The sequence below is a fragment of the Podarcis cretensis genome (assembly GCF_951804945.1).
Source record: "Podarcis cretensis genome assembly, chromosome: 17".
Lineage (NCBI taxonomy): Eukaryota > Metazoa > Chordata > Lepidosauria > Squamata > Lacertidae > Podarcis > Podarcis cretensis.
Window position 1 is genome coordinate 33,175,049 of NC_137187.1, and position 26,245 is coordinate 33,201,293.

The 26,245-nt window shown below is 46.4% G+C and overlaps 2 protein-coding genes across 2 annotated transcripts in view; both read left to right on the forward strand.

The window, feature by feature from the left end:
* The first annotated feature begins 67 nt into the window (after nucleotides 1-67).
* On the forward strand, nucleotides 68-20,829 carry CCDC159 (coiled-coil domain containing 159). Its single transcript, XM_079959699.1, has 12 exons — nucleotides 68-210; nucleotides 2,182-2,274; nucleotides 3,152-3,194; nucleotides 3,884-3,960; nucleotides 6,040-6,121; nucleotides 7,232-7,403; nucleotides 8,389-8,456; nucleotides 15,137-15,213; nucleotides 16,100-16,188; nucleotides 18,221-18,297; nucleotides 19,250-19,359; nucleotides 20,726-20,829. Exons 1-11 carry the CDS (start codon nucleotides 175-177, stop codon nucleotides 19,348-19,350), a joined length of 915 nt encoding a protein of 304 aa, XP_079815825.1. The 5' UTR covers nucleotides 68-174; the 3' UTR covers nucleotides 19,351-19,359; nucleotides 20,726-20,829.
* A 10-nt stretch (nucleotides 20,830-20,839) lies between these two features.
* The window catches only part of PLPPR2 (phospholipid phosphatase related 2), a 48,291-nt gene continuing 42,885 nt past the window's right edge, over nucleotides 20,840-26,245 (forward strand). Inside the window, exon 1 of the mRNA XM_079959657.1 lies at nucleotides 20,840-20,969. The gene's annotated coding sequence lies outside the window, so the exon portion shown is untranslated. The remainder of the gene's footprint in view (nucleotides 20,970-26,245) is intronic.

Below are 26,245 nucleotides of genomic sequence, written 5' to 3' on the forward strand. Positions count from 1 at the left end.
GGTGTGGCTGTGCTAAACAGCAGCGTCATGAAGAGAGGCGAGGCCACGAGGGACCACGCCCCTTTGTTACACGCCGGGGGGGGGGCGGCGTGCGGGATCCCTCGGGCTGCGCTCAGGCAGCTCCTGTCTGCGCCCGGCAGGGCAAGTGGAGGGCGCTCGGGGCAGAGCCGCGCGATGGACTCGAGAGAGGAGGTGGTGTTGGCCACGACGGTAAAAGAGGGGGAGATGGGGTGGGAAAGAATAGCATCCGCCGGGGGCAGGGTACCTGGGGGGCCAGAATCGGCGCAGGATCCGGATCAAGAGGCGCTCTTCCTCCCGGAGGTCTGAGCATCACGTCCACCCCAGGCACTCGGTCAGCCATGGAAGCTGGTGGTGGTTGGAAAAGTATATTTTTGGGAAAGTACTTTCCAAAACACACACACAACAACAACAACACACAAACACACACAAAAGAGTCCTTTTTATTAGGGATAATTCAGATGGAAACAACAACAACAGCACAGAAATACAAAAAACCAGAGTCCTTTTTGTTAGGGATGATTGAGATGGAAATTCCCAGGTTTCAAAAAAAAAAAAAAAAGGCTATTTATGTATGCCACTACTGCGCCCGTGTTTTGTTAGCCCCAAAATGGAAAACGAGCAATGTCCCAATTAAAGAAGAATGGCAACTTAAACTGATGGAATATATGCAGTTGGCAGACTAAACTTATAGAGTAAGAGGACAAGAAGAACATACGTGTAAAGAAGACTGGAAAACGTTTATTGAATATATGGGAAATAATTGGGTACGTTTGAAAATATTGGCAGCATTAAGATAAGTTAAACAGTAAATAAGTTTTTATGGATGTAAGAACGGATTACTGAATGGTTTAGTTTATGTAAAATATGCAGGGATCTATGGCGTGCAAATTGAACCGTGGAAGGAGGAGAAGGGAAGCCACTGATATTTTAAGGTTGCTCAAATGAATAGTCTAAAATGTAAAATAGAAAAACTTAATACAAATTATACACCCCCCTCCAAAGGAATCTGCAGCTGGTTGGAAGAGGGTGCCTGACCAAGGTAGCTGCAGCCTCCTTGCCTGTTTTAGGTGGTTTTAAGAAGCAAGTCTGAGGTCTCGCTTGCCTAGAAAGAAGGGACCCTGTGCAGTTCTCTGTTTGACTCATGATTTTGAGGGGGGAACCGCTGTTTAGTCATAAATCAGAGCACATGGTGATCCGCTCCCTTCAGGAAACACTGTTCTAAACTGTAATTAATAAAAATAACAGCAACTCAGTGCATAAAACATCACAATGCACATCGAAAGCAAAAGATACAACTTATACAATTTAATAATAATAATAATAATAATAATAATAATAATAAATTGCCGTAGCTGCCTATTTATACTTAATTTCATGCACACGACCTCCACCCAGTCAGGCCTGTAGGCAAAAAGTGGAAGAACCTCTCAAATAGCTTAGTGGGATATTTCTTTCTCTGAATAAGCCTTTCTCTAAAATGATTGAAACTAATTCTCTTAAGCCCTTCTACTTGTACATATATTAAGACAACTGTGCAGGAGATTCTCTTCTCCAGACTTTGCACTGGCTGAAGCTGATGTTCAGTTGTAAGGTAAAGGTAAAGGGACCCCTGACCATTAGGTCCAGCCGTGACTGACTCTGGGGTTGCGGCGCTCATCTCGCGTTATTGGCCGAGGGAGCCGGCTTACAGCTTCCAGGTCATGTGGCTAGCATGACTAAGCCGCTTCTGGTGAACCAGAGCAGCGCATGGAAATGCCGTTTACCTTCCCGCCGGAGCGGTACCTATTTATCTACTTGCACTTTGACGTGCTTTCGAACTGCTAGGTTGGCAGGAGCTGGGACTGAGCAACAGGAGCTCACCCCGTTGCGGGGATTCGAACCGCCGACCTTCTGATCGGCAAGTCCTAGGCTCTGTGGTTTAACCCACAGTGCCACCCGCATCCGTCTGATGTTCAGTTGTAGGCACTGGGAATAAAAACTTGCAGCACCACCTAGTGGCAAGTTTTCACACCTCCAGTCCAGGGGCTTGGAAACCAAGAGACTGGGGCACTATAGGGACTCGCCGCTCAGGTCCCAGCGTTCTGCTGGTTATTGGTCTGGGCCTCCTTTCTCTGACCCCCCTGCCAAATCAAATGTAAACTCTGCCTCCTTCTCTCCCAGGAGCCATTGCTGATGCCAGTTTCCTACGGTGATAAGTGCCGAAACCTCTCTCCTAGCTGGTGCCTGTCTCGGGCAGGCAGCACGGTGCCAATGGTAAGTGCCGTGGGTGGGCCACGAAAGGGTGGCAGAAAGTGCTTGTGTTCCACTAAAGGAAGGTTGGGAGTGGCAATCCTGGCTCCTTGGTGGGGACTGCTTAAATAGAGAGCCTGCCAAAGCTACAAGTGACCCACAAGCCACAAGCCTGTTCTGGTTATCCCTGACATGTGTGTGAGAGGGAGGCAGGTTTGCACCCACCAAGCTGTACTGCCAACATTACCGATGTTGGACATGTGGGGGCGGGGGGCGCTCAGTGGCGGAGCTTCATTTAAATCAAGTCTTACTGATTTAAATCAAGTCTTACTGACTAGTGATTTAAATCATGATTTAAATTTATTTGATTTAAATCAAATCCACCCTGCTGTAAACCATGGCCTGCTCAGTCGTTATCCCTCTATGTGACAGGGAGAAGCAGGATTGCGCCCTCTAACACTGCTTCTGACTTACAGAGGAGTCCATTCCACTGCTGAACGTTTCCTGAGGTTTAGGGGGAATCTCCTTTTTCGTAACTTGAAAGTATTGGTTTGCGTCCTGTCCTCCGAAGCAGGAGAAAACAAACTTGCTCCATCTAGAAAGAATAGCTTATGTTTGTACAACCTATAAGATTTAGGCATCCATCCCATGAGAAACCCAGTTCCTGACTGTCAGAATGCTGTCATCGGCTCCTGTCTGGTCGCCCAGGAAAGTATAAAGACAAGGAAAAGACACTGGGTGCCAGGCTATCTGATTCCATCCCACATGTCTCCACCAGGTTCTCTGGAGTTCTTGTGGACCATTGTTAAAGAGTTAGCTTATTGGAATGCGGCAGATGGTGATTATTATTATTATTATTATTATTATTATTATTATTATTATTTTGCTCCTTTTTGTGCAGCACGCCCAGACCCAGCTTGAGACAGCTACTATGAAGCCAACTGGTAAGTGATGTTCTTTGCCTTGTGACCTTGCAGAAACTTAGTTGACTGGTGATGGGGATAAATGTGGAAAGGCTAAGTGTCTCTCCCACTTGGAGGTGATCTGGAAGGAAGCAGGGAAAACAGCAGAGCTGGACCAACACTTTCTGGTTTACAGTCCCAGGCTCCAGCTGCAATGAGAATCGGGCTTCCGATGGAAGATAAAGGAGATAAAGTCCCTAACAGAGAAGATTGGCAGATTAAGTTGGTGGATTATGCCAGAATGGCTAAAATGACCAGAAGAATCAGAAATCAGGAAGACAAATTTTTTAATAAGGAATGGGGGGAATTTATAATATATCTTAAAAACCACTGTAAACAGCTAAGATTGTTAGTAAGATTGGAATAACATTTGTAGTTTAATGGTGAATTTCGGCTACAATGGTGATGTAAAAGATTTGGATTATCATAAAAGATTCAGGAGGAAATGATTAACAAGAGGACCCACAAAGGGGAGGAGGGAAGTCCAGGAGATTCTTTGGATTCTTGTTTTTATGTTGTATGTTGGATATGTAAAATTTTAATTTGAAAAACCAAATAAATAATTTCATATAAAAAAGAGAGAATTGGGATTTCTGATTTTAGCCTGAGCTTCAGATGTTGAATTCCACCCCTGGTGTTTCTTATGCATAGCTGCTGCCTTTCTCTTGCAGTGATGGTCCCAGAATCCCAGATGATGGTGAAAAACGAAGTGGATCTTATCAAAGCTCAGCTGCATGCTCAAACCAAGGTAAGGTCTTGGGCAGAGGTAAGGCTGTGGAAGATGCTCCTTTCTGATCCAGGTACATTTGGGAAAGCACTGGGCATTTAACCATTGGAGTTGGGAAGCTTTGGCTTAGTAGAAAGGGAAGGAGTCAGATAATTGGTCCATAGAGCTTAGCATTGGCTACAGCAACAGGTAGGTAATCTCTAGGGTTTCAGGCAAAGAACATTCCCAGCCCTACTTGGAGACTTGGAAGAATTTAACCTGGAACCTTTCCCACATTATTGCAGCACAGTTAATATTGGAAATGTATCTAACATGGCCAACAGCTTGGACTACTGCAATCCGCTCTACGTGGGGCTACCTTTGAAGGTGACTCAGAAACTACAACTGATCCAGAATGCGGCAGCTAGACTGGTGACTGGGAGTGGCTGCCAAGACCATATAACACTGGTCCTGAAAGACCTACATTGGTTCCCAGTACGTTTCCGAGCACAATTCAAAGTGTTGGTGCTAACCTTTAAAGCCCTAAATGGCCTCGGCCTAGTATACCTAAAGGAGCGTCTCCACCTCCATCATTCTGCCCTGACATGAGGTCCAGCACCGAGGGCCTTCTGGTGGTTCCCTCACTGCGATAAGTGAGATTACGGGGAACCAGGCAGAAGGCCTTCTCGGTAGTGGTGTCCGCCCTGTGGAACACCCATCAGATGTCAAGGATATAAACAACTATCTGGCTTTTAGAATACATCTGAAGGCAGCCCTGTTTAGGGAAGTTTTTAATGTCTAATGTTTTGCGATTTTTTATGTGCTGTAAGCCACCCAGAGTGGCTGGGGAAACCTAGCCAGATGGGTGGAAGATGATGATGATGATGATGATAGTGGTAGTAGTAGTAGTTGTTACCAGATAACCTCCAGGAAGCTCACAAGCAGAGCATGAAGGCAAGAGCTTTCTTTCTGCCCTGTGGTGAAGTCAGGGACCTTGACTACAAGAGGACTGTGTCTTCATGCCAGTCATCCAGTGCTGCTTTCCACTCTGCAGCCTCTGCTCTCCCCCGCTCTGGTACCCTAACACAGAGGAGAGAGACTTTCTGTTCCTCATCAGACAATGGCATTACTACCTGCCTTGCCCCACCTAGCCTTTCCCAGACCATGACTTTGAGAACAGCAGCAGCAGCTGGGAAAAGAGTTCAGGGATATTTTTTTTAAAAAATAGTTTTATAAATTGTGCTTCTTTGTTTCTCAGTTTGACCCTTTTACATGGTTTTGTATGTTTTTGTGGTATTTTATGCATTGTGATCTGCTGTTACTTCTGTTGATTATAGATTGGTAATTCTTTATTGTGGTTGAACTGCTGTTTAATTATTATTTGCTGGTGTTTAATTTTACTGTTTACTGTTAGATTACTGATGGATTGTTGAATGTTGCTTTGTTTGATATAAGTTGTTTATTTTAAAGTTATTGTGATTTTTATATTGGATCAGATTGTTTTATTATGTTTTCATGTCTTGGAGGCTTCCCAGAATGACTTGGGCAACCCAGCCAGATGGGTGGGGTATAAATGAAATATTACTATTACTACTACTACTAAAGTTAAAGGTAAAGGGACCCCTGACCATTTGGTCCACTTGTGACCGACTCTGGGGTTGCGGTGCTCATCTCGCTTTATTGGCCGAGGGAGCCAGCATACAGCTTCCGGGTCATGTGGCCAGCATGACTAAGCTGCTTCTGGTGAACCAGAGCAGCGCGCGGAAACGCCGTTTACCTTCCCACCAGAGTGGTACCTATTTATCTACTTGCACTTTGAAGTGCTTTTGAACTGCTAGGTTGGCAGGAGCAGGGACCGAGCAAGTCCTAGGCTCTGTGGTTTAACCCACAGCACCACCCATGTCCCTACTACTACAACAACAACAACAACAACAACAACAACAACAACAATAATAATTTATTATTTATACCCCGCCCATCTGGCTGGGTTTCCCCAGCCACTCTGGGCGGCTTCCAAAAGAATATTAAAATACTGTGATACATCAAATATTAAAAGCTTCCCTAAACACAAAGGCAGTGGCTGTGTGCATTAACCCTGTCTGTGCCATGTTTTCCTGCCAGGCTTTTCAGGCACTGAGCCACTCAATCACCTTGTTGGAGCACGAGAGCAACCAGCAACAAGGTCGGATCAAGGAGCTGGAAGGTAAGGATTGTGGAGACTCCTAAGCACCAGCCAATCTGGAGCACGGCTTTAAAATGCATTGGTGCTGCTTACGGCTTTGCAGAATGTGGTCTGCTCAGTATTTAGTATAGCTCCAAAGGGGGCATCACTTACCTGTGCAAAGGAGGAATGATGCTCACCTTTGGGGATTCCGTGTGTTCAGAATTCCCCATGAAGCCTGGTGTCTTAATGTGTCTGGTCCTGATGGCTATGAAATTTCTGCAGGTCTTCTATAGAAACACCACAGAAGTGAACTAGATCGCAATATTCGTTCATTTCAGTGTGACTCCATCTGGAAAAATTCCTAGTGCAGTTTTCCTTAGGATCCCAAGTCTATCATGACTAAGACTTTGAACAATTGGAGGAAAGTAACTTATTACAATGCCCCATGTTAATCGCAGGTCATGCTCTGTGTTCCAGTGTGTGCTAATGAGTTGGGTATTCTTCACAGTTCTACGTAGCCAGTTGATATTGATTTTGTAAATTACCATATTTTTTGGTAAGACGCACCTAGTTTTTGGAGGAGGAAAACAAGAAAAAAAATATTCTGAATCCCAGAAGCCAGAACAGCAAGAGGGATCGCTGCTCTTCTGGCTTCTGGGATAGCTGCGTAGCCTGCATTTGCTCCATAAGACACACACACATTTCCCCTTACTTTTTAGGAGGGAAAAAGTGAGTCTTATAGAGCAAAAAATACGGTAATTACCCTACTCTGTTAAAAGGAAAACCTGGAATGCTGCACCACGGAAAGGCCAAATTCTTCTATTCCGCCTCCGTTCTGCAAAGAACTTTGTAGCCTCCTGAAGTCCACCCTGCTCAGCTCTCCTAGCAAGACCAATATATTTTCAAGCTTCTCTCCACAGCCATAAGGACAAGAAACCCAATAACTTAAAAAAACGAAAGCCAAGAATGTTGGCAGGCTAAGTTCTGCCCCTGATGCGAAACCCCACACTTGCGCAGGTCGATCAAAGGTGTGCTGAATACCTGCCGCCTCCTCAGAATAGTGCAGGCCGTTTTGTCCTGCCTCTCCTTTGGAAAGCTCTGGTCTTGGAAAGCTCTGCTCCAACGACTCCTTTGTCTCTTCCTGTCCAGAGGAGGTGCAGTTTTTTGCCCGCTCACCTCATGGGGAGATGTTTGATAGCCTCATCCAGAAAAGGATCCAGGATGTATGGAAAGTCATGACCAGAGAAGTCCAAGGACTCCATGGATCCATGATCGAGAAGGAAAGCTCCATGGAGAACCTGTCGCAAGAGGTCCTTGAGAGGTGGGAGAAAACACAGGGGGCGGGAGAAGAAGGCAGGGGCTGTTGGGTGGAGTGTGAGGTCATATTTCACAGTCCTCAGTTCAGTATCCAATGCATATCTGATCCTGGCCTGACTGCGCTGACTGCCAATTAGTTTCCGTGCCCAATTCAAAGTGCTGGTTTTGACCTATAAAGCCTTAAATGGCTCAGGACCACAATACCTCAAGGATCGCCTCTTTCCATATGAACCTTCCCGGACCCTGAGACCAACTTCTGAGGCCCTCCTTCGTGTGCCTCCTCCTTGAGAGGTCCGGATGGTGGCAACACGAGAACAGGGCCTTCTCTGCAGTGGCTCCCCATCTGTGGAATGCTCTCCCCAGGGAAGTTTGCCTGGCAGCTTCATTAGACACTTTTAGGCACCAGGCAAAACTGTTCCCTTTTAACCAGGCCTTTGGCTGACCAGATTGACATCCTATACCCTTTTAAAATGTGGCTCTTTTTGGGGGGGAGGTGTTATTGCGTTATTGTTTTTATTTTGATTTTATAGAATGTGATATTTTCTATGAACTACCCTGAGACCTCCGGGTATAGGGCGGTATATAAATTCAATAAATAAATACTGGGAGGAAGACTTGATCAAGGGCACCCCTGGCTCCATAGACCCACTGAAACATCTAAGCAGGCTTAGGTGTCAGGTTGGAGTGGAAGGAGTTTGGTGGATGATCTTAATCCAGATGTAACCAAGGTGGTACACTTTAGATGTTGGACTACAACTCTAGATGTTGGACTACAACTCCCATAATTCTTGACTATGCCCATAGTGGCTAGAGCTGATGGGAGTTGTAGTGCCAGAACAAGTGCCATGCACCATGTTGGAGACCTTCAACAGACCAAACTGGAGTGTGTTGCTCTCTTACTTTCTCAGTGAGTCTCCATTACTGTGTTTTGAAGTTCTCCCTTCTTTCTTTTCTCCCCCTCTCCCTACCCACCTTCCCTCAACCTGCAGCAAGAAGTTCCTTTGGGAGGAGCTGGAAGCTGTGCAGAGTGAACTGCGGCGCATTCATCAGAAACTGAGTATGTAGCTGCTCCGCTCATATTCCTTGTGTCCTTTGCAGGACCCGGAGCGTTCCCCCTCTCCGACATGCAGTGGGTGCCTCTCCAGCCATGTTGGAAGGAATTCGGCAATTACCGGTCATTCCGGTTATTCTGCCAATCAGAGTCTTTCAGCTTGTCAGGCGGAACAATCCCCCCTCTCCTCCTTCCCTCCTAGGTTTCAAAAATTAAATGGGTTGGCTTAATACACACACACACACACACACACACACACACACACAGAGTGGACCCTCGGGTTGCAAACGTGATCCGTGAGGGAGGCATGTTCGCAACCTGCAGCACCGCGTCTGCGCACATGTGGATCGCGATTTGGTGCTTTGCATGCGTGAGCACCGAAACCCGGAAGTATGTGTGTGTGTATCTCAGAGAAATAGAAGTTTGGAAACTAGACCTAACCCATTCACACATCACTAGCACTGCTAAAAAAGGTAAAATAAATTAAGCAGGGGTTTCATTCGTGAAGGGAAAAAGGGTTCTTTGCTTCCTGTTACAGTCAAACCTCGGTTGCCAAAAAGCTCTGTTTTGGAATGTTTCGGCTCCCGAATGCCGAAAACCCGGACGTAAATGCTCTGGATTTCAAACGTTTTTTGGAAGCCGAACGTCTGACGCGGCTTCTGCTTGAGTGCAGGAAGCTCCTGCAATGAATTGGAAGCCGCGCCTCGGTTGTCGAACGTTTTGGCAGCCAAACAGGCTTCTGGAACGGATTGCGTTCAACAACCAAGGTTTGACTGTGCTTTATATTTAATGAACGAATAAATAAATATTTGCAAGGATGGCTTTGGATTCTGACTCTGGATTGTGAGAGGAGGTTTTCCAGGTTCCCTTGTGCAGCAGAGAGAGAGAGAGAGAGAGAACATGCAGAAGGAAGGAGTGTACCTTAGGTGTTTAGTGGGACAGCACACAGTGTATTTGCCTTGACTATCTGTTAGTCTCAACCATGGGTAGGCAAACTTAGGCCTGGAGGCCGGATCCAGCCCAATCACCTTCTAAATCCGGCCCGCAGATGGTCCAGGAACCAGCGTTTTTTTACATGAGTAGAATGTGTCCTTTTATTTAAAATGCATCTCTGGGTTATTTGTGGGGCATAGGAATTCGTTCATATTTTTTTTTCAAAATACAGTCTGGCCCGCCCACAAGGTCTGAGGGACAGTGGACCGGCCTCCTGCTGAAAAAGTTTGCTGACCCCTGGAACCTTGCCCTCTACTGACTGGAGCCATGCAAGGTTGCTTATACCCAACACTCTCAATGCAAGAGCCAGTTTGAGGAGTGGGGGAACAGGAAGTATAAGAGAGTATTAGGAAATGATATATAATGAATTGGGGAAAATGTTTAAAAGTACCTTTCCAAAAAACCCAGAGTCCTCTCTGTTGGGGAGGGAAATTCCCAGGTGTCAGAAAAGACTATTAATGTATGCCACTACTGCACCCTGTGTTTTGCCAGCCCAAAAATGGAAAACAAGTGAGGTCCCAACTAAAGAAGAATGGCAACTTAAACTGATGGAATATGTGCAGCTTGCAGATTTTACATATAGAATAAGAGGACAAGAAGAATATACGTTTAAAGACTGGGAAAAGTTTACTGAATATATGGGTGAAAATTGTGTACAATTGAAAACGTTGGCCGCATTAAGATAAATTCAACAGTGTAAATAAGTTTTGATGGATGTAACAATGGATTACTGAATGGTTTAGTTCATGTAAAATATGCAGGGATGTTGGGTATGCAAAATGAACCACGGAAAGAGAAGAAGGGAAGTCTTTGATTTAAGGTTGTTTAAATGAATATTTTGAAATGTAAATTAGAAAATTTAATTTTATATCTATATCTATATTGTCAGATGGCTGGTGTGGTTGCTCGAGAGTAACCAGGCAGGACTCGAACCTGTCTTTTACAGGCTTTATTTTGGTGCAAACTATTTACAGTGAAGAGCGTCAAAAGTTCATGTCTGGCTCAATGGCTAGCAGAATCCGGGAGTGGTCTTTTTTTGGACCTCCCCCAACGTAAGAGTTTTGTTATCCCCAACCTTCTCCTTCCCTCTTTGCGCCTTAGGCTACTGCGCAGGATGGGCGATGGCAAGGGCGTGTTTCCCTTCTGTCCGCCTTGCCCAGGAGCAATGTTAAGGCTCCCACAAGCATCCTCTGGTCCTTGCACCTCTTCCCCACTAGAGGTGGGGCTTTCCTCCTCCCCAGAAGAGGAACTGCTTCGCAAGATTTTCGGAGGCTCCCTGTAACACAACTGCCCTTCTGTTCCTCGCTTCTGAGCCGATGGCAGTTCCCTGACATATATATATCTATATCTATATAGATATAGATAGATATCTATATACAGTGGTGCCCTGCAAGACGAATGCCTCGCAAGACAAAAAACCCGCTAGACGAAAGGGTTTTCCGTTTTTCGAGGCGCTTCGCAAAACGAATTTCCCTATGGGCTTGCTTCGCAAGACGAAATGTCTTGCGAGTTTTTCCGACTTTTTCCCCCTCCCCCCCTTTTTCTAAGCCGCTAAGCCGCTTATCTGTTTATCTGCTAAGCTGATAAGCCGCTAAAAGCCGCTAATAGCGCTAATCCGCTAAGCCGTCAATGGTCTTGCTTCGCAAGACGAAAAAACCGCTAGACGGAACAGATTCTTTTCGTCTTGCGAGGCACCACTGTAGATATCTATCACTGGAAGGACAGATCATGAAGCTGAGGCTCCAATACTTTGGCCACCTCATGAGAAGAGAAGACTCCCTGGAAAAGACCCTGATGTTGGGAAAGATGGAGGGCACAAGGAGAAGGGGACGACAGAGGACAAGATGGTTGGACAGTGTTCTCGAAGCTACCAGCATGATTTTGACCAAACTGTGGGAGGCAGTGGAGACAGGAGTGCCTGGCGTGCTCTGGTCCATGGAGTCACAAAGAGTCGGACACAACTAAACGACTAAACAACAACATATAGAGATATATATAGATAGGGGGGATACAGAGGAGGAGAGATGAGGAAAGCCCCTTTGCACTAGTGGAAGAACCTGCTGCTTCTGACTGCTAGTTGGGCTCTTTACCTGAATCCAGCCAGCATTCCTTCCCCTCCCTTCTGCAAACTCAAGCCATCCTGAATCTTCCTCTACAGGAGACCCTCCGTTATCCTCCCACAATCTGAGCGGGTGGCAAATGTGAATGGCTTTGGACTCAAGCGTAACTCTGTCTGCTGGGCCACCTAGTTTATACCTTCAGGGTATATAGAGGGGAAGGGTCTTTGCCCTCCCACTCAACTAGGGTAATAGAATTAAAATCTCCCATGTCCACATGTGTTCATTCAGTTGGCATTAGCCAGCCAAACTCTCCCTCCTACAACTGAATATTTTATAGACTTAAAAGCTTTTTTCTGGACCTTTTGCAACCTTTGCTTTAAAAATCTTGGAGGAAGGAGACTTTCCCAGCCTCCCAAAGCGACATGTTCTATCGAGTGAGCTGCTCCTGTTAATTAGAAAGATTTCCTTTAATTTAACACTCTTGCTTAATCTCGTCTCGTCCTCAGCGGTGAACTCTCTCATTCGCCTGTCTTCCGTTTGATTTTGTAACATCAGCAGCTGACCTTTGAGTGTGGTTTTTAAATTACTTGTTCTGCTTGCAGGAGGTTCCCCGTCCCCCCAGTTCTACGTATCTCAGCTTTGCTTAGGAGAATTGTGACCAATGTCGAGACCCCAGACATTGAGACTCTAGGCCCTGCCTCCCTTCCGCCTTCAAGTCAGGATCCACTAGGGCAAGGATGGGGAACCTGTGGCCTAGCAGATTTTGAGATCCAGCTCCCTTCAGCCCCAGCCAATGGTCAAGGAGGGTGGGAGTTGGCTGTGTCCTAAGTCATTGCTAGTATGCCTAAGGAAGGTTCCAGGAGCAGCATAATCACCCTACAAAAGGGGTGTCGGGGGTTCATTAAGATGTGGGCCCCCCACAGCATGTTAGAACAAATTCAATCCTGGATCTGAAAAGGCCGCTATTTCCATTTTTAAAAATTATTTTTGCGTTTTCAATTTTACAACCAATAACAACAAAAAAGAAACAAAATACAAACATCATTTTCCCTTTGACTTCCCTCCCCCTTTTTATAGATCCTTATGTTTTAATTTTCATTCTGCATCTCTTCACTAACTCAAAATGTTACAAGTCCTTATTCATACTTCAAATTTTAATACAAGTTTTCTGTCAAACCTACTAATAAATGTCGTTGTTTACAATATAAAAAAATTCCTTCCAGTAGCACCTTAGAGACCAACTAAGTTTGTTATTGGTATGAGCTTTCGTGTGCATGCACACTTCTTCAGATAGCAATAACTATTTACAATAGTTTTTCAAATACATTATATACCTTCCCCATTCTTTATTAAAGTTTGATTCTTCCTGACTCCTAATTCTTCCTGTAAGATTTGCCAATTCAGCATAGTTCGTTAATTATATCTGCCACTTGGTTGGAACTGTATTTCCTGAGGATCTCTGTTATAAACCACCAGTGACTTTAACAAAGGGGAAAACTATGTTGGTGCTGGCATGATTTGAATGACACAAATCCCATGTTGTCTACTAGGTTCTTGTATATGTGTGTCAAGATTCAGGCAGGCCTGCCTCCCCTCCCTTGCTATAGCTGTTCTGCTTTCTAGAGAAGGGCTAAGCCAGGGTCCGGTAGGTGGGAATTTTGGGAATTCTGAGGAAGTGCTGTGGGGAGCCCATCCCAAAATGGCTGCCACCTCTAAAAGCAGGAAAAGATACAAGGATGCAAAACGATGTAGCCCCACCACCAAAGGGGGGGGGGAAGAGAGAGAGACCTACGTCAACTGCCACCACCATCTTCACATTCGCTTTCGGAGAGGAGCTGTGTTTTTGTTTTGTTTTTTCAAATTTATACATTTTATTAGTTTTACAATCAATTCATCATTTCAAAATTTGACTTCCTTCCCCCTCTTTCTGTGGTTCCTTAAATTTATTTTTTAATACCTTCTGCATATGCAAATTCATTTAACTTGCTCATTTAATTATCTACTGTAAATATCTACTCTTATGAAACTGCAATATTATTATATTACAATATATTACAATAATATTACAATAATCCTGCTAATGTTTTTATCTGTTTACAATTTATTTGTAAATATTCAATCAACCATTTCCATTCTTTGATAAAAAAAAGTTTGTTATCTTGATTTCTTATTCCTCCGGTAAGTTTTACCATTTCTGCATATTCCAGAAGTTTTTGTATCCATTCTTCCTTTGCGGGGACTTCTTTCCATTTTGGGGCAAGTAACATTCTTGCTGATGTAGATTTCTATACAAGTTAGGTAGTTCTGTCCCTATAATTCCCAAAATAAAAGCTTCTGGGTTATTTTGTTTTTAAAATAAAAGTTATTTTGAACATCTTTTTCAATTCATTGTATATCATTTGCACCTCTCTTTGCACCTCTCCCTAGTTCTGAATGAACGGAAAGAGGGTCCAATCCCAGAATCCAATGAAATGTTGGCATGTTTAACAAGGAAAGTTTGGTGCAGGAGAGGCCAAACCAATTCAAGCAGGAGCTGAGAGCAAGCAACCTCTTGTGCATCATTGAATTTGAAGGGGTTATTTGCTGAGACCTTTGGCAGACACCATAGGAGGCAATGCCGGGCACATTGGTGACTCTCTGGGCTAAGTGCACTCCACCCCTTTGCATCTAGTAGAGCAAGGGGTCCTTACTGCACCAGACTCCAGAAACCTTCAGGCCTCTACTCCCAGCTGAGGGTCTAGGCTGTGGCTGTTGCGTGGCAAGTCCCCCCCCCCCCCCGTGGAAATAATGACACATGACACAATTATTAAGGTTAATGGGCTAAAAAAGGTCACAACTTTATTGGTTACAGGTGATGAATGGTATTGGCTTAGGCATTGGTCCTAACCAACTATATCCAACTTCAGCCCGTCCGCTTGAAGTCCGGGAAGGGTTAACCACCAGTAGGCGGAGTCCTGCTGATGCACATCAACTAGGAACTCCCCCGGAGTCACGCCTTAGGCCCTCACCTCCGTAGGCTTCAGAAAGGGCCACGCCCCCTGGAATCCTTTACCGGGCTACCCTTCAATATACGGGGCAGGTGATGGCGCTACCTCCCCACTTCCATCTACAGAACTATACCAATGCCTAACTGCCAATCCCAGAAAGTTATGACGATTTGCTACGAGGTAGGCGCAAACCAAGTGGCTGGTGCCAATTTGCCAAGTGGAAAAAAAATCCTACCAGGCCCCTCAACAGCGACCAACCAAGGTCCATAGCAAGGTCAAAGAACGAAAAACCTTATAGGGCGGGAGGGTGGGAAACCGGAACAGCTGATGAGTGGCAATGAGGGAGATCCCCAGCCGCGTCCTGCCTTTATAGGGCAGGCCACGCCCCCTGACCCAGCCAATTGGCCAGCCAGAGGGTGACGTGGCCAGGAATCCCCCCAATCGCACGGGGCTGGCCTCCACCCACTGTGTGCGTGGTGGGGCCGTGAAGCCCACAACCCCACCTCCTTCGTAGGGTGGAAGTGGCTTTTGCAAGGTCTAGCTGGCACAAGGAGGGTGTGTGTGCACAATTCCTGGGCAAGAAACAGAAAGGTTGAAATGCAGAGGGGAAAATCTTGACCCAAGTGTGTTTGGACTCTTACCATAGAGGACCAGGAGGTTGATATCACCAGGAACCTGGTCAGCATTAAGAAAATGCAGGCAAATCAACTGAAGTGCACCAAGGTGAGTAGCTTCTCTTGGCTCAGTTCTCTGAGATTTCCAACGTGTGTTTGTTGGACCTCTGCAAGGAGCCGGTGCTGTTTGTTGCACAAGTCTGTATCAAAGGAAGCAACACCCCATTGCCTTCAACTGTAGATTAATGAGTTGTGTTCAACTAACTTGCTCGGGGCAGACTCAAAGAAATTAACAGCTGCGATTAACATAGGTTCATTAATTTCAATAGGTCATCTGTGAGGTAGTGTCCGAGGCTGAGGCCACCTGAGGTTCTGAGGATCCTAGAGATCCAAAGATGGAGATCTCTGACCCAGATGAATAAGAAAACGGAAGCGCCAGCTCCTTTGACTTTGATGGGGGATGAAGTGTGTGTCATATAGATCACACAACACTTGTGTCCTGTTCGATGTGTGGCCATCTAGGCCATGGATCCTGTGGCAATAAGCTTGAGAAATTCATGCTCCTCCTTGGATCTTCTCTTCTTTGGCGATCACTCGTAGCTGAGTAAGATTGTCTTCCATAAACACGGTTTTAACAGAGAGTCCGTAAGTGACGGTGGAGGTCAATTCTGGATCCACACGTCCTTCCACAGTAGGGACATAGGTTTCCGGGTGGGAGTTAATCGCAGTGAGGGTTTGCCAAGTGTGCCTTCCTCTTAGCACATTTCTCCCTTTCGTCCTGAGTTTGAGCATCTTCAAAGCCCATGATACCTTTGGTAAAGGCTGTTCTCCAACTGGAGCACTCACAGGCCAGTGGTTCCCAGTTGTCAGTGTTTATACTACCTTTTTAAAAGATTTGCCTCCTTGGAGCACCCCTACTGGACAGCAGCAAATAGCTGCTGGCTGCCGTCCTCCCAGTTTTGTTCCTTACTTGTATCCTTCCCTGGTCTTCCTAGTTCCTGGGCCAGCTGAAGTGCAGAACAGCAGGCGATGCCTTAGAACCTGCAGATAATAAGCCTGTGACTGAAGAGCTGAACAATATCTGGTAAGTACATCATTTTGGGGATTCCTGTCAATAATCCCACCCTAAGCACTCAGCCTGCCCTGTCCCTTCTATTTCGTGCCCATGTGAGCTGCCTTGAGGGGTGAAAGAAAGGACAGCCCTCCCTCTTCTACTTTTGTGGACTTTGGTGTTGTGAGACATCACCTTTCCAACAAAGGTCCGTATAGTTAAAGCTATGGTTTTCCCAGTAGTGATGTATGGAAGTGAGAGCTGGAACATAAAGAAGGCTGGTCGCCGAAGAATTCATGCTTTTGAATTATGGTGCTGGAGGAGACTCTTGAGAGTCCCATGGACTGCAAGAAGATCAAACCTATCCATTCTGAAGGAAATCAGCCCTGAGTGCTCACTGGAAGGACAGATCCTGAAGCTGAGGCTCCAGTATTTTGGCCACCTCATGAGAAGAGAAGACTCCCTGGAAAAGACCCTGATGTTGAGAAAGATGGAGGGCACAAGGAGAAGGGGACGACAGAGGACGAGATGGTTGGATAGTGTTCTTGAAGCTACCAGCATGAGTTTGACCAAGCTGTGGGAGGCAGTGGAAGACAGGAGTGCCTGGCGTGCTCTGGTCCATGGGGTCACGAAGAGTCGGACACAACTAAGCAACTAAACAACAACAACAACAACAGCTTGTTCAACTCTGTAGGCCTTGAATTTCCTGTACCAGGAAGTTCCACCTCTGCTCCTTACTTTTACATTTTCATACACACAGATCCAAATTCCGGCATAAAGATCTGCCTGTATTTTGGATCAATGTGTACACATATCTGGAAATGAAAGGCTAAGTTTTCTTCCAGACACATACATCAGATTAAGAGAGAGAGAGAGAGAAAGAGAGAAGCATGTTACTGTTTTCACATTACAACATACATACCTTGGATTTCTGTATGAAAATGTAAAGAAGTCGCCTGGGTCTGAGGGATCAATTAGATCAGTGGTTCTTAATCTTTTTTGGGTCATAGACTCCTTTGAGAACCTGATGAAAGCCATGGGTTACAGAAAAATGCATGCAAGGATACAGAAATAAACAGGAAATAAATCAAATGAGGGGGATTGGGGTTTTTTTGCACCCGGTTCATGGCCCCTCTGAAGCCTATCCACGGCCCCAAGGTTAAGAACCCCTGAGCTAACCTGCCAAAGAAGTTGAAAAACATCTTCATGTATGCGACAACAGCGGCGAGAGTCTTAACAGCACAAGGATAAAAGACTGAGGAAATCCCGACTAAAGAATTATGGCAAGAGAAACTGATGGACTATGCAGAACTGGCAAAAATGACACATAAACTACAGGACAAGGATAACTGTGACTTTAAATGGGAACCTTTTACAAAGTATCTAAAGATGCAACAAAGTGAATCGGACTCCTTGGCAGGCCTCGAATAAACACTCACAAACTTTTTATTGATAATAATCAGTTAGATAAATTAAGGACTTATACAATTCTGTAACATGCAGGTTATAGCATTTATTGAGAAACCAAAGATTGGAACTGAGGGAAGTCGGGTTTGTTTATGGGAGGGAGGGGGGAAATGAGGGGGGAAATTAAGGATATGTTTTAAGATAATATGTTTTGTTGAATTACCTAATAATTTTTTTAAAACAAAACCCCTGAGCTAGACGTCGGTGACCACAGTGATCAAGAGCCTGGGTTCAGCCTGGAGAGTTTATTTCCTGTACTAGCTACCAAAGGGGAATGAAGACCCATGAAGGGGGGGGGGGCATGTTTCTGCTCTGCAGTCTCAGGAGCAGGCATTCTACACAGAGGTCCTTGTACAGTGGTACCTCAGGTTAAGTACTTAATTCGTTCCAGAGGTCCGTTCTTAACCTGAAACTGTTCTTAACCTGAAGCACCACTTTAGCTAATGGGGCCTCCAGCTGCTGCCGCGCTATGGGAGCACAATTTCTGTTCTCATCCTGAAGCAAAGTCCTTAACCTGAGGTACTGTTTCTGGGTTAGCGGAGTCTGTAACCTGAAGCATATGTAACCCGAGGTACCACTGTATCTTCCTCCCGTACAGGTCAGCTGTCAACACACTGCGCAACTCCTTCACCAACAGCATCTGGAGTGACAAGAGGGGGTCTCAGAGGATGAAAGGTGAGTTGCAGCAATGGCCCGGACTAGAGAGAAGGCACGTTGGAGAAAAGATTCCTGCATTGCAGTGGGTTGCACTAGATGACCCTCGTGGTCCCTTCCAACTCTACGGTTCTACGATTCTATGAAGTGTGGACCCCTTTGGGCTGGGTGACCTCAACCTATCTGGCATGGCTTTCCAATGGGGGCCTCTCCCTCTTGACTTCTTTGGACTTGAATCTTCAGCTTGCAGCTTGCATTTCTTAGTACAGAAAGTATTAATCTGATGTCTAGATATCTTTCCTATTTAATTAATTCAAGAGGGTTCTGGAAGCTTCTCTGTGTGAAAGAAACAAGCAGAAGACTCATGATGTTTGGGTTATTCCTTCAGAGAAGGCTTCAACTGGTTCTCTTATCTCTTTCTGTCAAGGCCCTGCTGACTATAATAGTGAGGCCAGAAGGAGCCTGGGTTTCACTTTCTCTTTCAATCTCCCTTCTGGTGTGGTGTTCTGTATATAGCATGCTTACTGTTAAGGTTTAGTCTTATTAAGTTAAGTCTGTTGCAACCGGATTTCTTATGGACAGTGCTAATCCTGAATATATTAGATTTGTGACCATTGTGCTCATTTGCCTTCAGTAGCAGTACAGCTCTGCTGGATGAAATGCAATTGCCTCTGGTCTATGTTTTGGGAATCCCGCGACGTGTTTGAGTTTTTACTCTGCTAACTATACGTTGGAGTTCTGCTCTAGATCAATATTGAGTAGAATTCCATGACAGGTGTGTATCGACCATTCTGGGGATAACAATTAGTGGAAAGGGTGGAGGGGACGTCGAAAGGAAAGGAAAGGAAAGTGCTAGAATAGGCCCATCTTGCTTAGTTTGTTTTGAAGACACCAGGAAAGGTAGGGAGAAGGGTGAGATGCTCAGCCATGTATAGCTCAGAGCTTTAAAAAGCTCTCTTGGATCTTTTTACAGGTCGGGGCAGCCGACATCACCGGAAATCTAGCTCACCTGAGGCCTTTTTATCGGACTCAGCCCTGTATCAGGCCCGCAGTAGCTCAGAGCACAGCTCGTAGAATGCAGAGGTGAGTCTGCAGGTTGTTTCTCGTCTCTCTCCCTCCTCATCCCAAATAAATAAATAAATAAATAAATAAATAAATAAATAAATAAAACAAATAAAACAAATAAAACAAACCAACCAACCAACCAACCAACCAACCCACCCCACCCATATGGCTGGGTTTCCCCAGCCACTCTGGGCAGCTTCCAACAAGGGATTAAAAATACATTAAAACACCAGTCATTAAAAACTTCCCTAAACAGGGCTGCCTTCAGATGTCTTCTAAACGTCAAATAGTTGTTTATTTCTTTGACATCTGGTGGGAGGGTGTTCCACAGGGCGGGCACCACTACCGAGAAGGCCCTCTGCCTGGTTCACTGTAACTTCGCTTCCCAGTGTCCGGGTTGAATGATGAGGGTGGAGACACTCCTTCAGGTATACAGTGGTACCTCGGGTTACATACGCTTCAGGTTAAAGACTCCACTAACCCAGAAATAGTACCTTGGGTTAAGAACTTTGCTTCAGTATGAGAACAGAAATCGTGCTCTGGCGGCGCGGCAGCAGCGGGAGGCCCCATTAGCTAAAGTGCTGCTTCAGGTTAAGAACAGTTTCAGGTTAAGAACAGACCTCTGGAACGAATTAAGTACTTAACCCGAGGTACCACTGTACAGGTAAATGGATGTACAAGCAATCTATCCCCTCCCACTCCACTTAAGAGACCACCAGGTGACCTCAGGCCAGTCCCTCATTCTCAGCCTAAACCTACCCTACAGAGTTCTTTGTGAGGATGAAATGCGGCGAAACCAGGGGGGGGGAAGAGAGGTAGGTACACTACCTTGAGTGGCTCAGAGGAAAGGTGAGGGTTCGAGGTCCCAACCCAAGAAGAATAGCAACTTAAACTGTTGGAATATGCGCAGCTTGTGGACCTAACATATAGAATAAGAGAACAAGAAGAACATACGTTTAAAGGAGATGGAAAATGTTTATTGAATATTTCGGGGGGGCGAATTGTGTACACTTGAAAACTTTGGCAGCATTAAGATAAATTCAACAGCGGGAACAAGTTTTGATGGTTGTAATAATGGAATACTGAATGGTTTAGTTTATATTCAACAGCGTAAACAAGTTTTGATGGTTGTAATAATGGAATACTGAACGGTTTAGTTTATGCAAAATATGCAGGGATTTATGTTATGCAAAATGAACCATGGAAAGAGAAAAAGGGAAGTCATTGACCTTTTAAGGTTGTTTAAATGAATATTCTCAGAAAATTTAATAAAAATTATACACAAAAGAAGAAGAGAGGTGGGGGCATAAATGCAATAAGTAAAAGAAATGAATAAGACTCAGGCGCCGGGCAGACTAACTGCACCTCCTGTCCTGTCTTTTAGGTATAGAGCAAGACTCAACTCAGGAACCTGGAAAGACTGGCACCTTCCTGGGGGCTGAATTATGGACAGTGCAGATGAAATTAAACCGCGCTGGTTGGAAAGAAGGTTGTCCTGGACATGACTAGCACAGGAACCCAGAAAGCTCCTTTCTGCCAAGTCTCAGGCCCTTGGTTCATCTAACACAATATCACCTGCATGCTGGTTAGCAGAGGTCTTTGCCAGTCCCACCTGGAGATGCCTAAAGGTGAACTAGGAGACGGGGTGTGCAGAGTGTGTGATCTGCCCCTGAGCCTTGGACCTTTCCTGTTGTTGTTTAGTCGTTTAGTCGGGTCCGCCTCTTCGTGACCCCATGGACCAGAGCACGCCAGGCACTCCTGTCTTCCACTGCCTCCCGCAGTTTGGTCAAACTCATGCTGGTAGCTGCAAGAACACTGTCCAACCATCTCGTCCTCTGTCGTCCCCTTCTCTTTGTGCCCTCCATCTTTCCCAACATCAGGGTCTTTTCCAGGGAGTCTTCTCTTCTCATGAGGTGGCCAAAGTATTGGAGCCTCAGCTTCAGGATCTGTCCTTCCAGTGAGCACTCAGGGTTGATTTCCTTAAGAATGGAGAGGTTTGATCTTCTTGCAGTCCATGGGACTCTCAAGAGTCTCCTCCAGCAACATAATTCAAAAGCATCAATTCTTTGGCGATCAGCCTTCTTTATGGTCCAGCTCTCACTTCCATACATCACTACTGGGAAAACCATAGCTTTCCTTGCTCCTTGCTTTTGGGCAGCTGGGGATCACCTGGTCAGCTACATTCCTGCCCCCCCCCCCCATAGTGGGTACCTGAACCCTGCCTCTTAGTCCCCACTCGCGCCTTTTCCATCCACTTGGTACTACTTCCCTTGTTTAAAGTGTGGTGTGAACTTCAATTAGTGCCAGCGCCTTCTGTCAAGAGCTTGGGTGTAACCTTCGACGCCTCCCTTCCCATGGAAGCGCAGGTTGCAGCCACAGCAAAGGTGGCATTTTTCCATCTCCATTAAGGATATTAATTAGGATTAATATTAAGGCGTTGGTCCCTTACCTTTCTCGCCCTGATCTGGCCACAGTGATCCATGCGACGGTCACCTCCAGGCTTGATTATTGTAACTCGCTGTGCGCGGGGCTGCTCTTGAAGCTGACCCAGAAACTCAAGCGGGTGCAGAATGCCGCGGCGATTCTCCTTACGGGGTCCTTGCCACGGGATCACATACATCCAGTCCTTTACCAACTGCACTGGCTCCTGGTGGAGTACATGGTCAGGTTTAAGGTGCTGGTTTTGACCTTTAAAGCCCTATGCGGCCTAGGACCCACGTACCTACGGGACCGCCTCTCCTCGTATGCCCCACAGAGGACCTTAAGGTCCACAAATGACAACATTTTGGAGGCCCAGGTCACAAGGTAGTTAGATTGGTCTCAACTAGGACCAGGGCCTTTTCAGTACTGGCCCCGACTTGGTGGAAGGCTCTGTCACAAGAGACTAGAGCCTGCAGGACTTGACATCTTTCCGCAGGGCCTGCAAGACAGAGCCGTTTCTGCCTGGCCTTTAGTTTGGACTCAGCCTGACCCTTATGTTTCCCTCCCCTTATGGTTTTGATCTATGGGCTACTTTTAAAATGAGACTGCATTTTAAACTGCATTTTAACCTGTATTTTAAATTGGTTTTTCCCTCCTACAGTTTTTGCTGTAATTTTACTGGTGTTAGCTGCCCTGAGCCTGGCTCTAACTGGGGAGGGCGGGGTGTAAATAAAATTTATTATTATTATTATTATTATTAAGGCTGAACGATCCAATGTTGGAGCCAAGGCTACAGCAAGAGAAGAAGGCTACTCGTTAGTCAAGTTATCTTGTTTTCCTTAAGTGCCGTTGCATTGAAAATGAGCTTGAACCAGCTTACTATTTTTAGCTTTCTGTGCTTGTCTGAACAGCGGAAAGGCAGGATCTGAGTTAAGCAACTGCCTTTCAATGCACGAAGGCGTCCTTGCCTGGGTTGCTCCCCTTGTTTACTCTGGGAAATAGGAGTATGCTAGTTGGGTTCGAATCCCTGCGGCGGGGTGCGCTCCCGCTGCTCGGTCCCAGCGCCTGCCAACCTAGCAGTTCGAAAGCACCTCCGGGTGCAAGTAGATAAATAGGGACCGCTTACCAGCGGGAAGGTAAACGGCGTTTCCGTGTGCGGCTCTGGCTCTGGCTCTGGCCAGAGCAGCGATGTCACGCTGGCCACGTGACCCGGAAGTGTCTCCGGACAGCGCTGGCCCCTGGCCTCTTAAGTGAGATGGGCGCACCAACCCCAGAGTCTGTCAAGACTGGCCCGTACGGGCAGGGGTACCTTTACCTTTACCTTTAGTTGGCTGAGGAACATAGGAAGCTTCCTGATACTGAGTCACACCAGAGGCTCATTTAACTCAGTATTGTTTGCACAGACAGGTACAGCTCTTGGGGGGGTGGGTGTTTCAGGCAGGAGTCTTTCCCAGCCCTACGTGGAGATAACCCTCCTCTAGAGGTGCAGAGGGTAGTAACACAAGAACGGGGCCTTCTCTGCAGTGGCTCCCTGTCTGTGGAATGCGTTCCCCAGGGAAGTTCGCCTGGCACCTTCATTACACACCTTTAGTTACCAGGCAGAAACATTTCTTTTTAACCAGGCCCTTGGTTGATCTTATTGACATCCAACACCCTTTTAGAATGTGGCTCTTTTCGGGGTTGGGTTGTTGTTTTTATTCTGATTATATATGTTGTGATCTTTTCTGTGAACCACCCTGAGTCCTCCGGGTATAGGGCAGTAAGGTAAAGGGACCCCTGACCATTAGGTCCAGTTGTGGACGAGTCTGGGGTTGCAACTCTCATCTCAGTTTACTGGCTGATGGACAGCTTCTGGGTCATGTGGCCAGCATGACTAAGCCGCTTCTGGCGAACCAGAGCAGTGCACAGAAACGCCGTTTACCTTCCCACCGGAGCGGTACCTATTTATCTACTTGCACTTTGACGTGCTTTTGAACTGCTAGGTTGGCAGGAGCAGGGACTGAGCAATGGGAGCTCACCCCGTCGTGGGGATTCGAACCGCCAAACTTCCAATCGGCAAGCCCAAGAGACTCAGTGGTTTAACCCATAGCACCACCCGCGTCCCTATAGGGCAGTATATAGACTCAATTAAGAAGAAGAAGAAGAAGGATGGAACCTGAGACTTCTGCACTCAAAGCAAATGCTTTCCTTAACAACAGAAGCAGAGCATGCTGGAATCAGGCCAGTGGACCATCTAGTGCAGACAATCCTTGTTTTGTGTGGGGGTTATGTTCCAGACCCCCATGTGGCATAGCACGCACAAGCGCACCCTGCCCTTTTTTGTGTGACGTCTTTATGACATTTGGGGGCTACTTCCAGGTTAGGTGCTCTGTGTGTGTGTGTGTGTGTGTGTGTGCATGATTGTGCATCATTCAGGCACGTCTAAATCAGTTGTTGCCTGTACAGTGGTACCTCTGGTTAAGAACTTAATTCATTCTGGAGGTCTGTTTTTAACCTGAAACTGTTCTTAACCTGAGGTACCACTTTAGCTAATGGGGCCTCCCGCTGCCGCTGCACGATTTCTGTTCTCATCCTGAAGCAAAGTTTAACCCGAGGTACTATTTCTGTGTTAGCGGAGTCTATAACCTGAAGCGTCTATAACCTGAAGTGTCTGCAACCTGAGGTACCACTGTACAACAACTAGTGGCCAACTAGAAGCCTGTGGGAAACTCTGCTGGGTTCTTTTGAAGGTGTTGCTGCTTTTTTCATTCCATTCTATTTTCAGATTTCCCAGCAGGGTCTTCTAAACGGGCCATTTTGCTTTCCCCCTTGGACTTAGCAGTGTCAAAAGCTTTTCCTGTCTCCAGCCTGCAGTCAATTGGCTATGCTTTGCTGCGATACTTGGGAATGCTCATTGGGGCAAACTTTGCCACCCCCAAGTTCTCTCCAGGCCTTCTGAGTACCCCATAATATCCTATCCATCATAGGAGAATCCACATCCCAAACCACTGATAAGCTGTAGGGTGGAATCTACCTTCCCCAAATATCCTTGGAACATATTTTTTTAACCTTTATGTCATTATTTCTGCTTCAAAGAAGGATTTTCTGCTCTACTTAAAGCGTGGTCTGATTCTTCTTCCCTTTGGTTATTTTTTCACACTTTTGTCCTCTCAGCCTCTCTTGATTGTGCTTAAAATTTAGCAGCCTTGGGATCTTTTCTGATGTTGAGTACAGTGGTACCTCGGGTTAAGAACTTAATTCGTTCTGGAGGCCTGTTCTTAACCTGAAACTGTTCTTAACCTGAAGCACCACTTTAGCTAATGGGGCCTCCTGCTGCCGCCGCACCTCCAGAGCCCGATTTTTGTTCTTATCCTGAAGCAAAGTTCTTAACCTGAAGCACTATTTCTGGGTTAGCGGAGTGTGTAACCTGAAGCGTATGTAAACCGAGGTACCACTGTATCTCTCTTGATGGCTTCTGCCCCTGGACCCCACCCTACAAAGGATTTTCCCCTCACCTCTTTGAGTCACGATGAGTCAGGTTGTTTCTAAGAAGCTGGATTACAAAAAGATTTCTGCTATTATCCTTATCTTGCCTTTCCACTTCATATGAGCTCATCCACACTTTTTGCTTGACCCACATTTTGATCGCATCGTGTACCAATTTATTCCCCCCGGGCCTGAGAGCTTTCCTCATTGTTCTGCAGCTGTGTTTTTGTCAAAGTCCCCTCTCACCCACTGAACTGAAACTCTGTTGAAGTAAAACCTCTCTTTGGTTGCTCTGCTCATCTGACAAGGTCCGGTTCAGCGGGTAGGATCGGATTTTGGCAAGGCACAGCCGCCGAGCCATGAGAAAAGCTTGTGCACAGATGGCATCTTCCTTGCAGAGGAGGAGTTTTTTTTGGGGGGGAATGAATTTTAAAAAATTATTTTTCCCCCCAGCTGCGGCTGCCGCCCCAAGCCTTGCGCGCTCGGTGGGACCTCCCGCCGGGCGCGCAAGGCTTGCGGACACTCGCCCGAAGCACGAGGAGCCCTCTGGAGGGCTCCGCGTGCTTCGGGCGGCAGGCTGCCGCCCCAAGCCTCGCGCGCCCGGCGGGACCTCCCACCGGGCACGCAAGGCTTGCGGACACTCGCCGGGGCTGCAGGCTGCTGCCCGCAAGCCTTGTGAGCCCGCGGGAACTCCCGCCGGGCTTGCAAGGCTTGTGGATAGCTTCTTGAAGCCTGGAGAGCGAGAGGGGTCGGTGCGCACGGACCCCTCTCGCTCTCCAGGCTTCATCGAAAGCCTGCATTCGCCCCATAGGACGCACACACATTTCACCTTCATTTTTGGAGGGGAAAAAGTGCGTCCTATGGGGCGAAAAATACGGTAAGTAATGCACATCAGGTAAAGACTCCCCCTCCCACCTCTCTGGTGTGTACAGCAACATAAAAATGTGACTTGAAATGCAGCAAAGGGGCTACTAATGTGTCAGAGGTGGTGACTAGTCAACATGCATTGGAGTCACAC